Genomic DNA, 15,036 nt, shown 5'->3' with positions numbered 1-15,036 from the left:
CAACCAATTCGAAGGCGAATTTGTAATGTCAAAGGCGAAAGAGTGTTCATTATTAATCGCTGTTCGATTTTGTGGATTTTTTCTTAAATTAGCTTTGTTTTAATTATCTAATAATTTATCCACAATCCACAATAAGATGTAAAATTTCGAATAAGGTTGAGTTCAAAAATGCAGCTAACTGCGCAAGCCATGCCGAAAAAATTAATGCAATGCATTTGTGAGCAGAAAAACTACTGCATGAATGCGGCAGATTTACAATATCAAAAACCAGTTCATAAATGTCAACAAAGTAGACTTCTATAAAAAAAGAATGATATAAATTATTAAGTTTTTTTAGTGTCTTAGCAAAATTCTTTCAAAATGTCCAATAAACATGCTTTATTAGGACTTTTTTTAAATGTTTTGAATGGAACACATTTTGGAAGTGTTCAAGAGAATTTATATTTAAGAAAAAGGAATAAAAGCAAGAGAAAAAGAATGATTCTTCTGCTTAAAAATTAAACAAAATCAAGGAGCATTCCAAAAACCAAGAATTTCATAAAAATAATAGAAGAATTTCCAGATGATGTTTTTAGAAATCATTTTATAATGAAGAAATCTACGTTTCAGGTTCGTATATACATACACATTATTATGTATACTTATTCATTGTTGTGTTTTTCAGTTGTTAACATTTTCCAAAAAGTTTGTAGAGATTGAGCTTTGTCCACTTTGGAAAAAAAAAATAACCTTGGTCGACCTAAAAAGGGTTTGAGGATAGCACTTTTTCTGACAATTTGGAAACTCGCTAATAACTGCTCCTTTAGGGAAATAAGTAATTTATTTGACGTTTCAAAAGGACTGGCTTTTAAGTACTTCATTGAAGTTACAAAACTATTATTCAAGCTAAGAAAGAAATATATAAAATGGCCAGATTCTATCGAAGAACAAAAACTAATAATGGACAAATTTTCAAATTTAAGGAATAATCCCTTCCCAAATGTTCTCGGATGTGTAGACGGTACTCAAATTTCCATAACAACACCTAAGGAGGATCCTACGAGTTACTTCTATCGAAAAGGTACATATTCAATTAATATGCAGGTTTGTTAGATTTTATTCACTACGAATATATTCATTACAAATCTTTATGTTGGAAATCGAAGAATTTTACGAAACTTACATATGTATATACATATTTCGTTTATGATTTTTTCAGGGTGTATGTGATCATAGCCAAAAGTTTATAGATGTGTGTTTTGGCTATCACGACACTTCTGTTTGGGAGCGCAGCTCAATTGGGAAGGCATTGAAGACTGGTTCCAAGAGAATAATCCAAGATGGTCATATTTTGGAGATTCTGCTTACCCTTTAAATTTTTATCTTATGGTGCCGTATCGGGACAACGGACATCTTAATTCTGCACAAAGAAAATTCAATTATATTCATAGTTCAACTCGAGTATGTGTGGAACAAGCTTTTGGAAGACTGAAGTCTATGTTTCGAATTTTAAAATTTATCGACATTAAAAACTTGGAGTACGCCAAATACATAATTATAGAATAGGAAAAGGAACTCCAAGCTTATTCATATACCCATTCCGAAGACTCAGGTATTTCGGAGGAACTTCAATTAACAACTAGTGCTACAAATGATGAGGCCAAAACCAAGAGAAACTTGATTGCGATGCTATTTTCTTCATAAGTTTCTATTATTATACTCATGTAAAAAGAACTTGAAGTACATACCTACATTATATAAAAGAACGACACAATTTTTTAAACGATACGTAACCGCTTGTTTTAATTTATTAAAATAAAAATGCTTTATTCATAGCGCATTGAAGAACAAATGGTTTGTTTTACATTATAGTCTAATTATGAGAGAAAAAAAGTAATCACAATAATTCACAGCAAATTGGTTAAGAGTAGCAACAATTGATTAGGTCATTTTGTTTAGAGTTTGCTGTAATGACTTCAGAACTTCTATTCTTTCTTTTTCAACAAAAATTTGTTCACGCTCCACTTGAAGAACCTCCTTGTGTCGTCGTTCGTCTTCTTCTGCCTCTTTTTCAAGGAATTCCAAAACTTTGTTATTGGATAATGTCGAGGCACTTTTTGTAATCTTTTTTTTTAACAGGAGTTTCAAATTCTTCCTTCCCGCTTTCGTCATTACTTCCAACACCTCGGCTACCAACTTATCTGGAAGTTTAACACTATGACGAGTTCCATATATTTCGTCGAAGTGTTGGAAGTAATCCCACAATGTCACATCTCTGCCGCTTTGTTGGTTTCTTTTTTTAATTCTTACGTTCGCTTCTCCGCGAATTCTTTAATAAGGAAATACGACGCGAGTCGATTTGAAAGGTCGAATTGAAAACGATCCGCCGCGAACCTCATAATCAGGCCCCAGTCTTTTACTGTGTTGGCTAAATTCAAAAACAAGGAATTCCTATATGCATATAAAAAAAAACTAATTTAAAGAACATAAGATTTTAGAGACTCACATAGAGTCTCCCATTCATAAATGGGATTTCTCACAGGTTTGTTATGCTTTTCCAGGAATAAATAGTTTGATTACTATGCAACTCTCAAGTATTAAATAAATAAATCCAATATATTTTCCAATATTTAATCAAATTTAGCCATTCTTCCAATAATCTGAACTCTTAAGGGTCTGTTTGATCCACAACTTAAAATAATTTGCAGTTAAATCCTTTCTTTGGCAAGAGTGCATTCCACATCTATCCTTTTCATAAATGTATGTGTTCGGTAACTTCTTGTTAGTTATTCCAATTTTCCAGTGTAAAGGTTTTTAGGAATGGGAGTTGAGAAAAATCTGCAAAATCACTATTTACTGCTGTTTTCGAGTTTATTGTATAACTTCTGTAATAACTGAGTAAGGATTTGATATTTACTTATTCGAACGTTTTTCGTTTTTTAACCAACATTACCCAATCAGCCCTATTTTGAGTTTCACGTGAACAAAATTCCATCCGAAAAATAATCCCTTTTTTCAATACGCCAATTGTGACTTTCGGGTGAAAAAAAATTCATGTTTGAAAGATTTCCCTTATTGGGAGCACTCAATTCGGACGGAAAAAAACGTCATTCACAACTAAAATATTCACTTATTTTTTGCAGGCGAACAGGAAAACAACAAATAATGATGTAAGTAAGTAAATTCAATTAGTGTTAGAAAAAAACAAAATGATACAATAACTCTTATATTTATGTTAGGAGCAAATCAATCAATTCAAAACAAAGTGATATGCTGTTCAATAAAATGGAGGAAAACCCTGAAACAGCACGCGACTTTGTAAAAGAAAGCAAGGACAAAATCAACGCATTTTGGAAGCGGATCACTTTGGAACTCAACAGCGCAATGCCTCCAATCAAAACTGAGTTCGAATGGAAAAAGGTAAAGACTCACTTTGATTTTTTGTGCTAACTCAAAAAAACACATGTTTTTTTTTGATTAAATTAGGTTTGGAATGACGAAAAACGCTTCGTGCGAAAAAAAGGCTGCTACTAATAAAATGTATGAGAGAGGCACAGGAGGTGGACCTAACAGAACCCACATATTCACTCCTGGCGAAGAGGCTATTTTCCAACTTCTTGGAAAGCCGGAATGCCAGGAAACAAATGATTGGGAAAATGAGAACCTTAAAAGTAGTTATGGAGGAGCTTCAAACTCAATAAGACCTTTGTGGGAAATAAGGTGAAGCCATATTTATTATGAAAGATCATAACAAAAACATGGAAAGTAGTGTAAAAAAGCTATGTATATACATAGATCATTCGATAGCCTAAACGTTAACGAAAAAAGATCAATTAAAAGAGAAGATGCGACACCATCACGAAATGGCAAATTTCTGAAAGATGGAAATTGAAGAATTGATAAACAAAAATCGTACGATGATTGAGCTGAAAGAGTTGAAAGTTGATATCTTGCGAGAAGATAAAAAAGTGAATTGCTTTATGTTCTTAAGAATTACTTGTTTTTTGTATTACTTTTATTAAGTTAATTACTCAATCTGTGAATTAGATCAAAAAGACTGCTAATAAATATAATATTCTAAGAAATACCTAGTAAATATTTTATTGTTTATTTCTTCAAACGAAAAGCAAAAACGGCTTTATCCAAAGATTCTATTAAGTTTGTTTTCATTTGAAATATACGATTTCTTTGTGTGTTCAAAATACTTTAAAAAATGTAAGGTATCATATATAACATCCATTTTGATCAAAAGAGAAAATTATGAATATTATTGCTATTGAGAGTAAAACTTTACTGTCAGTTACCTGTGCTATGGGGTACTTCATTCATCCAATATGTTACTTGATACATAAACTGCTAATTAGACCTACCCAGGTATTCTAAAGCACTAATATGAATTGTTTCTGCTGATTAGGTTTCAAGTAGCTTAACTGTACTTTTGGGATTATCCCTAAAGGAAAATGAAACATTAAATAATTCCAATAAGACTGCAATATTTCTTTTGCGGTTCTTCAGAAGTGTCTTAATATCTGAGACACAACCCAATTCAGGGAAATATTTATTTCACAGAAATTCAATGGCAGTCAAAAATTCACTCGATTTTTTTCATAATTAAATAAAAATCAATCGAAAGTTTCTAGTTTGGGTATCATTTATGTTCCCAATATTCGAGGAAAGGGAAATTCCATTTGTGTCTCGTAATATCCAACGAATTTTCATGAATAATACAAAAATTGTTCCTTTAAATTCGAAAAAAAAACAATTCTTCGAATATCTTTGCTATGAAACTAAAATAATGAATGTCATGTACATGTGATTTGAAATTCCATGTTCTTTAATTTGTTCGAAAATCTTATTGGAATTTCTAACCAAAAATCGTTAGTCAAAACAAAATATATTTCAATTTACTTGATTTCGTTAAATTTAAGGATTAGAAAATAAATTTGAGAACACAACCGGAAATATTTTTAAAAATCGACTTAGTAGATACTTCCACCTCCGATCACTGATTGATCTTTAATAAATAAATTGTTTTAAAACCAAACATTCTGAGGTTCTTGATTAAATTTAACATAAAAGATTTGTGTGTTATAGATTTCGTGTATGATTAAATTCCATATTTAGTAAATGTGTAATTTAATTGTAGTTCGGCCAAATGACCGAATTCTAGGTCCAAATAATTATAATAAGAATAGTTGTACTCCTATTTTATATTAGCAAAGGTTGAGATATTTTCGTGAATAGAAGATTGAGTTAAATATAATAATTTAATTCAATAAAATATTTTAAAGCCTATTTTTGGAACATTTTATTTTTGAATCCTGCCATAGATTCAAATTTAGTAGATATTTTTGCGGCACATTTTTAATAATATCTTATATTTAGATGTAATTTTTGTAATATTTCCTAGAGAAATGTTAAGTATTACGGGTTTATTAAAAAAAAGTGATTTTTAAAAAAGTTTGAACTGTATTCCTGTTCGATTTTGAAACCAAACCTCGAAAATTTCCCTAATTTCAGTTTTTATTTATATTTTAAAATATAAAGTAACTATTATTGCTGTTATACCTTCTTGAAGATTTAAAAGTCTTAACCCATTAGTATTGAAAAGAGTTTCAAGCAACATGAGCTCAAAGCAGTCAAAATCGTAGAAGATAAAACCATTACAAGATCGTCGTCTGATTTCAAATCCACCATTTTCAGTACTAAGTCAATGGAAGAGTACTTGCTCAGAAAGGAAAGAAGAGGCCGTTCTAAGATCAGAAGATGAAGCTTTAGATGGTCAATTGGCTTATCTACGAGAGTGGATTGAAAAGTTTCCGGCCTGACCAAGAGATGGCGCCACTAGGCCTACCTTGAGATGGCGTTCTATAGTACCATCTTTAGATAGCTTTGTAGCTATAGTTTCAGCCCGATCGCCATGTTAGTTTAGTTTTGAGAGCACACTGAACAAGGAGCCTCTGTGTTGTTCTTAAAAACGGAAAAGTTGGAAAATCGTGCTGCCATCAAATACTTCTATTTGAAGGGGTTAAAGCCGAAGGAAATCAAAGAAGAGATGGACTCAACACTGGGGACATCCTGCTCATCATATTCAATCATTAAGCAGTGGGTTTCCGAGTTTAAAAAGGGTCGTGTGAGCACCTCTGATGAGCCTCGCTCAGGACGCCCTGTTGAGGTCACAACTCCAGATATGATCGAAAAAATCCATCAAATAGTGCTGGAAGACCGCAGATTAAAAGTGCATGAGATAGCTAAGACCTGTAAGATGTCAAATGAACGGGTGCAAAATATTTTGCATATGCAAAAGCTCTGCGCAAGATGGTTAGCGTTTGCTAACAGCCAATAAAAACAAGTCAATCCTTGCGATGGCTAAAATCAACGATCTGAAGTTTGAATTGATGCCGCACCCTCCCTACTCTCCAGACCTAGCCCCGAGTGACTATTATCTGTTTCCTAACCTCAACAAATGGCTTGGAGGTAAGAGATTTGCGGACAATGAAGAAGTAATCGAAGCTGTAAATGGGTATTTTGAGGAGTTTGATGAATCAGTCTATAGAGATGGCATTACTAGACTAGAACACCACTATGAGAAATGTATCAGCTGGGGAGGAGATTATGTTGAGAAATAAAAAAAAAATTCTTAAAAACGTTGTTTTTCTTGGTCAGGCCGGAAACTTTTCAATCGACCCTCGTATTACCACGACAAAGTTTTTTCTTTAAGAACAGGAACATGTAATCAAACTTTTTGAAATATTTGTAAGCATAGAAAGGATAAAAACGATGAAAACTTTTGTTTTTATTGAAATAAATATATTTTATAACGTTAAACTTATTGTTCTTTTTAATGGATTCCGGATTTGAGATACGTGAATAGAATAAACATTGTCTTATGTTCATTTATTCATTTATAAAGTTGACTTTGACTTTTAAATTGACTTACGATGACTGATGTGAGGTCATTATAAATCCACCATTCCTTCCAAACAATCGATCTATGTTAAGGTTCTTGTTGAAAGTAAAATGTTGCTGGTAAATTCGGTTTCCTATGGGCTGATGCACTTGCAACCATAGATCCCTTTTGACATGACGCACGCAAATTATCTTTCTTGAATTGCGTATTGGACTTTTTTCCAAACAACTTGTTTCCGTCAGCCCAATATAATATAAATACAAAAATTAAAAGTAACAAATTACTTATTTTCATATGAGTGTACGCTCAATTTTGGAAGTAACTGTAGATTAAAAGGTCCAAGTACTGGCGATAAAGCTCCATATTTACAAAAGTATTGTTTTACTTATTTCAGCCTCCTGATATTTTTTAATTCCTTAGGATTTCATATTAGATATGAAATTAGAAAAGGGTTGACATGCGACCCAAACTCATTGATTCCCATTGGTGCCAGTCTTGCGGTTTATATTAAAGTTTAATAAAATATTAATAACTTTACTTGAATCGAAAACTAAATCTTATCAATTGTTTGTTGTTGTCTATTACATTTTTCTAAAATAAATTAAGATACTAGAAAACAAATTTGATTTCAATATCTGTTCTTGTTCCCAAGATTTTAAGTCTCGAGATATTCAAATCAATAAAAGTAGATCTAAAAGATCTCAATACACATAAATCCGCTGGCCCGGATGGTAACCTCGCTATTGTTCTGAAGAGGTGTTCTTCAACTCTGGCAAAACCACTTCATTAGCTTTTTCATCTGTCCTACTACTAAGGTCTCGTTCCGAGTAGATGGAAAAGAGCATTTGTCCAGCTCATCCCTAAAAAAGGCGAATCCTCCTCCCCCTCTAAATATCGACAATTGCAGTTACAACCCTTCTTTCCAAGGTCATCGAAACGCTGATCAATTATCAGCTCAAGAAGTATCTCGAAGATCGAGCTTCTTAATGACCGACAGTATGGCTTCCGCAGCAATAGGTCCTCAGGTGATCTTGTGGTTCATCTCACCGAACAGTGGAGAAAATCTTTCCATCTTTCCAATTATTATTGCACTTAATATTTCAAAAGCATTTGATAGGGTTGGGCATCAAGCTCTCTTATCGAAAATGCGTGCTTTCAATTTTTATGAATCCCTCCTTCATGGGATTAGCAATTATCTTTCGGATTGTTCAATACAAGTAGTATTGAATGGGTTCAAGTTTAAAAAACTACAAAATAAATGTTGATGTACCCCAGGGTTCTGTTCTATCTCCAACACTCTTTCTCATTTTTATAAATGATCTACTGTCTGCAACTCTTAATCCAATACATTGTTTCGCTGACGCTAGTACTCCTAGCTTTTCATATTCGTTTTCAGAACCCCATCAATCTTCTTCGGATGAGGAACTGGAACGATAAAATATGATAAGCTCATTAAATCCGACCTAATCAGCATTGTACATTTGGGGAATAAATAACCGTGTGGAATTTAATGCTTGGAAAACACAAATGCTATCTTGTATCGTTAAAGCGAGATATACCCCCCTTGCCATTATCCATATATGGCACTTGCATCGAGGAGACTAAACATCTTGACCAAGCACCTTTTGTGGAACTATCGCCAAAAATCTCTGATCCGGCTATTATCTACAAGACAAGCTTGAGTATAACTGCCAACTCTGGGCTGGTGCTCCTGCAACTTACTTAAGTCTCTTGGACAGTATTGAAAGTAGAGCACTTAGATTAATTGGTGATAATACCACCATAGGATCATTTACGCTTGAACATCGTCATAAAGTTTCTTGTTTCACCATTTTTTACCGTTATTATAACGGTAGAGGAATAGCCAGCTGTATTCCTCCCCTTAAATAGTTCAACCGGAATACTCGCGCTTCCAGGAATGCTCACCGATATAACCTCAAGCCCAACTTCGGTCGTACTGTCAAGTACAGAGATTCGTTCTTTAGCCGTACTACGTGAATGTGGAGTGCCATACCACTCTCTGTCTTTCCCAGTAATTACAATAATCAGGAATTCAAAACCAATTTTCACGAAACCTTCTTTCAACCCCTCTCTTCTGAAATTTTTAAGTTTTTTTTTTAAGAATTGTTATAGTTTAAACAAATACCTACTCAATTTTTTTGAAAATTCTTTCTGGATATTTTTGAATTTATTATCAGCTAAATTTATTTGAAGTCGATATAACTGACGGGCCTTGAAATATGGCGAACGATGAAAGGTTCCCGAATATACGGACTTACGAATGTACGTATACACACGCATACATAGAAATCTCTCTAAAAAAGCTTTTATTTAGCTTCTAAAAGAGTGACTTCAAAAAATTTTTTTTAAATACAGGGTTTTTAATAAGGGCGGGTAGATGTCGTGGCGTTTGCTGTGTGGCACGTGGTGTCGCCGTCGTGCTGGAACCATATGGTATCTACATATGGCTTAATTTGGGCCATAAGAAATTAGTTATCATCGTTATATAGCGTTCGCTGTTGACAATGACCGCCTCACTAACGTCGTTTTCAAAAAAGTACGGACCAATTACGCTGGCAGCCCAAAATCCACACAAAACGGTCACTTTTTGAGGATGCATTATCACCTCTTGAACCTCTCGTGGGTTAGTATCGTCTCGTATACGTAAATTTTGCCATTCATCCCAAAAAGGCTCCTCGTCACTAAAGATGATTTTTCGGCAAAATTAGGGTCCCCTTCCAAACGATTTGAAGCCTAGTCAGCGAAAAAAACGGCGTTGTTTATGGTCAAGAACTTTGAGTTCCTTGGTCAGTTGGATCTGGTACGGGTGTAGGACCAAGTCATGACGCAAAATTCGCCAAGTTGAAGTCTGCGAAAGGCCGGGTTCTTATGGTTCTTATGCACGGCGAGGAATATACAGCTTTGAGTTTTGCTGTATTTTTCAGGGACCGTGGCGATGTTCTGGGCCAATCTTTCGTCCCTTGAACATACGTCCCTTGAAATTTGGCCAACTAACGTTGAAGAGTCGTCGATTTGACAGATGTCACCAAAACAAAATGGCCACCGCGGCCGCCAAAATCTACCCGCGCCAATTTAAAAACCCTTTATCTCGGTAGAGACAAAGAATAAAATAAGCTTTAAAGTGCGAAGAAGAAAAAAAGAAGGAAAAAAAAGGAATTACATTTTTTTTGCATGAAACAGCAAGTCAGCAGGTTTTCGTCTATTGCTTTTGTTCGTATGTTTCGTTTCATTCAGTACGTTCGCGTCGGCGTCGTCGGTCGTGCTCCATTATCGTCAAGCGTCAACGATGACACAACGGTTCGAAAATTTTTTGTTGCATTCGGTTTGTGTTACTTTTGTTTTGATTAGTTTTTTTTTCTTGTGTTTTTCTCTTAATTAACAATATTTTATTGTTTTACGGATAAAAAAATATGTTTTTTTCTTTCGATGTGTTTTCAGTGCAAGTTGTTTCAGAATCAGAAGAACAGAAAACTTCTAAAAAACAAACAGTAAGTAAACAACAAAATATCTAAACATATTTATTAATTCTTCATTTTCACTAAAAATAAATAAATTACATATATTATAACATAACTTGCAAACACTCATCTTACAAAATATTCATTTTTAGGTTGGTTTACATATATTTTTATATTTTATTTAAATTTTACAAATCAATTAACAGAATTTTTGGTTTCTTTTAATAAATAATAATATATTTTTAATTATTACAACCATAGGGATTAGTAGGTAGTATGTAGGTAGGTTTAATATATAATTTTTGACAGTAGTTTAAGGAGGATCTTGATCTTATGTCAAAAAATTGTTCCTCATTTTGGTGGTTTTGGTTTACGAAAAAAATAAAAACAAAAACTAAAACCTTAAACACTAAAACAAAAGATTCCTCTTTTATTCACCAAGAACTCTCAGTTTGACAATTTTGTTCTTTTTCAATTATTACTTGTCTTTCCCTCCAATTGGGCTTGTAGCTGTTTGACGTTTCTCCCGCTATTCTTCTGCTTCTGGAAGAAGGCATTTATGGAACTCATTGATCGGTATTCCAAGTTGTCAGTGAAATTCCTATCTATACTGATGCTCTGATGCCTTCCCAGTGGATTGCGCATCTTGGTCTCGTTGTATTTCTCCAGCAAGTGCAGCAGACAATCTTTGGTTGTGTTCGCGGCTTCTTCCAAGTTGACAGTTTGATGTTTGTCAGGTGATCCAATTGGCACGTCACGACTCATTTGATTAACTCGAAATTTGGCACGTCGCATGCTTGCTTCGGCCGAGCTGGATGATGATGTGGCTAAACTACTGATCGCGTTCTGAATCGACTGAGCCTTGAGGCCATTTTGCTGAATCTTCGATGATGTTCCAGTGCCAGGGGGAGGTCTGCTGCCGATGCTTCCATTTGTCAGGAGGATCTTAGGAGTCTCTTCGATGGACTTCTGAAGGCGGACGGAAAGTGAACTTACTTTTGTTGAGTTTGTAGTTTCACTTGATGAGCTTGAGGTAAATTTAGTACTGCTTGTGAAGTTGGTCACTCGGCGATGATGGGAGGAATCCTGTATCACAGACGAAGAACTACTACTATTGGTTGAGCTACTGCTGTTTGTGGCATTTACACTACTTGCATCTTCCATAGCTTGCGTTGTTGACTCTCCGATGGTTGTCTCTTTGTCACTTTCATTTCCGAGCTTTGTATTGATTTCGGCCAACATAAGCAAGTGGTCAGAAAGTTTTCGGATTTCATCGGCCAGATTAATTCTTTCTCCACTCGAACGACGCCCCAGAAGGAAGTTTGTGTCGGAATTCCTTCGGTCGAATGAGTGCAGGTAACCGCGGAAGCCGTTGAACGTTGGGCTGGTAGCTGGAAGATCGCCCGTTGGTGTGGGCGTTTCTGGTGGTGTTTTATTGAAGATGTCTTGACGCTCGCAGACAGGTGTTAAATCGGTGGCGCTGTTGGTAACCTCTTCATGTTCGTTGTCCACAGTTTTAGTGTTGTCATCGTCAGCGAGTGTACTAATAGATTCGCATGGCGATGGCGAGCATACTGAAATGAAAAGGACATTTTGATTATTTCTATGGAATCTGACAGTTGGCTTAAAAGTTATGCACCTAACCAGACAAAGAAATGTAATCTCTTTAATGTTAACAATATTCTTGCTAACCACATAAATTTAGTGTGGCTCTGTAACAATGTAAATATGCAATAAAAAGATTATTTAATTAATAAGTTTTAAGACCATCAAAAGGTCCTTTTAATAATCAATTTGACACTTATTTTCCACTTGAAATTAGAATAATGGCTTCCTTCTATGTGCAACATGTCTACAAGGGTGTCATAAGCCTATTTAATGGTCATAAATTTATGAGTCCTTTTATAATTGAAGAGGCAATACAAAATTATTTTTATGACCAAAGTTTAGCCATTTGGTAGATATGCAAATTGTACCTGTCATAAGGAAGAAGAATTCGTAAAATGTTGGAAGTCAGACAGAAAGTGTGCAAGGGTATATATGAGTTAAATAAATCAAAGTTAGCTGAAGAGAGTGGGTGCTTTTGTAGCCGTATATTATTGTTATTTTTATTATGGAACAGAAAGTTGTTATATAGAAAAAAGGAAGAATGAGGATAGCGAAAGATTCGAATATGATTCAAATTTAGAAAAAGGGAAATTTATCATATTACTTTTTAAACTCATACATAATTATAAAGCGCTATAAATGTTTATAACAATTATGCTTTTGTCAACTAAATTAAGGTTAAACGTGGGGAATTTAAAGTATTGATATCAATAGAATGGATTTCTTGGAAACATAAAGTTAGTTCAGTAATCCAAGCACCAATAAAACCCTATACGCAGTAATTTAACTCACTTTTAATTAATTGTCAATTCTTGGAAAAATGTGCCTGTAAGAAGCGGTTTATCGGGCTCTCCTTCCTTGGAGTTATACTGAGGATCTTGCCATCAAGGTTGGGGGTTGTGCCGTCGGGGTGACTTCCTGGCCACGAACAAAATACCTTTAGTTTCGAAGCACCAACAAGCATCGGATACGGACGGATTCACTGTTGAGAACCCACGCAAACGAAATAAGGACAACGAACTTCGGATATGTACGTGGAATGTTAGGTCCCTTAACAGACCACGTGCAGCCGTACAATTAGCGGAAGCCGTAAACTGCTGCAAGGCAGATATTACAGCCATCCAAGAAGTGCGATAAGATGGAGCGGTATCTACTACGGCGACTGCTACCGAGAACAAAGACAGCGTCTATTTGGGTGTAGATTTGTTGTTGGAACTAGGCTCAGGCAAAAAGTCTTGAGTTTCAACAGTGTGAGCGAGCGCATCACGACAATCCGCATCAAGGCTAAATTCGCCAACATAAGCCTAATATGCGCGCATGCCCCAACAGAGGAGAAAGATGAAGACACCAAAGACATATTCTTCGAGCTCTTGGACAAGACATATGAGCAGTGCCCTGGCTATGACATTAAAATTATATTAGGAGATTTAAATGCCAAGCTAGGAAGAAAACCGGGAGATACAGCCTGCACGACACTACCTCCGACAACGGATTCAGGGTGGTCGATTTCGCTGCTGGGCGAGACGATCTGGTAGCTAGTACGCAGTTCACGCATCTTAATATCCACAAGGGGACATGGAAATCTCCTGAGCAATCAACCGTCAACCAGATTGACCACATTGCGATCGACGCACGACACTTCTCCAGTATCCAGGATATCCGAACATTCCGAGAGGCCAACATTGACTCGGACCACTACCTCGTTGTAGCCAAGGTATGTCTACGGATATCCCGATCTAAGCCAAAACGAGGAAGTACTGTGAGAAGATTCGACGTTAGACGGCTACAATCGCAAGAGAGTGCCATGTCCTTTTCCGATCGAGACTCTAATAACCTCTTAAGGAGTCCTTTGCTGCCTGCATTAAGCATTGAAAACCAGTGGCAACATTGCCTTGCAGCCATCAGAGATGCCGCCTCTGAAGTGCTAGGTTTCACACGGCCACCACAGCGAAAAGCCTTGTTTGACGAAGAATGCCGGCAAGCGCACGCAGCGAAAGAAGAGGGATGTTACAACAGGAATGAGGTTCGTAAATTTTAGCAAAAGGTAAAAAAAACCTCCCAAGGGTACCGGCCACGAACCGAAGCCTGTAAAGACGATCAGGGGAACATCGTAGTTGAACCGCAGTCGATGCTGAGAATATGGAAAGAGCACTTCTCCAAATTATATAACGGCGATGACGAACCGAATTCCGCTCAGTCAGTCTCCTTAACATTGCGTATAAGATCCTCTCTGTCGTATTATGTGAACGTGTGAAGCCGTTCGTCAACAACCTGATTGGTCCTTATCCGTGTGGCTTCAGACCAGGAAAGTCCACTATCGACCAAATATTCACACTACGGCAGATCTTGGAAAAAACCCAGGAGCTTCAAATCGATACCCACCATCTCTTTATCGATTTTAAAGCCGCATATGACAGCATCTACAGGGACGAGCTGTATAGAGCCATGTCTAGTCTTTTAATGCTCTCCATAGAGGTTGGAAACAAATTAACAGAACCTTTTGATGTCAAAAAAGGTTTTTAACAAGGTGATGCGCTTTCATGTGATTTTCTTAAGATCGTACATGAAAGAATAGTGCAGAGCTCACACGTCATAGTGTTGAGGCACTATTTTTCCAAAGTCTGTCCAATTACTAGAATATACTGATGACATTAACATAATCGGAAGAACTCAGCGTGATGTCAATGAGGCTTATGAGAGTGTTGAGGCAGAGGTAGAAAAAATGAGTTTAACGGTTAATGAGGGAAAAATAAAGTACATGCTGTCGTCAAGAAAGGACATACGACACCGACGACAGACGCAACTTTGAGGTAGTCAAGGACTTCGTCTATATAGGCTCCGCTGTAAACGCAGAAAACAACACCAGCGCTGAGATCAAACGCAAAATAGATCTTGCTAACTGCTGTTTCTTTGGGCTAAGAAAGGAATTGAGTGGTAAAGTCGTTTTTCGAGGGACCATAGTGTCGCTATATAAGACCCTTATCATTTCCGTCCTGCTATACGGTGCAGAAGCATGTAATATGGCAAAAGCGGATGAAAGCAACCTTGGGTTGGTTCGAT

At 35.9% G+C, this 15,036-nt stretch overlaps 1 protein-coding gene and 1 pseudogene across 1 annotated transcript in view; one reads left to right on the top strand and one right to left on the bottom strand.

The window, feature by feature from the left end:
* Positions 1 to 209: 209 nt before the first annotated feature.
* On the top strand, positions 210 to 3,513 carry LOC129949184 (uncharacterized; annotated as a pseudogene).
* Positions 3,514 to 10,403: 6,890 nt separating this feature from the next.
* The window catches only part of LOC129954200 (death-associated protein kinase related), a 173,251-nt gene continuing 168,618 nt past the window's right edge, over positions 10,404 to 15,036 (bottom strand). Inside the window, exon 10 of the mRNA XM_056067943.1 lies at positions 10,404 to 11,942. Within this exon, the coding sequence (XP_055923918.1) occupies positions 10,840 to 11,942 (1,103 nt within the window). The 3' untranslated portion in view covers positions 10,404 to 10,839. The remainder of the gene's footprint in view (positions 11,943 to 15,036) is intronic.

The sequence above is a fragment of the Eupeodes corollae genome, chromosome 1 (genome assembly GCF_945859685.1).
Source record: "Eupeodes corollae chromosome 1, idEupCoro1.1, whole genome shotgun sequence".
NCBI lineage: Eukaryota > Metazoa > Arthropoda > Insecta > Diptera > Syrphidae > Eupeodes > Eupeodes corollae.
This window is presented reverse-complemented; position numbering and strand designations above follow the sequence as displayed.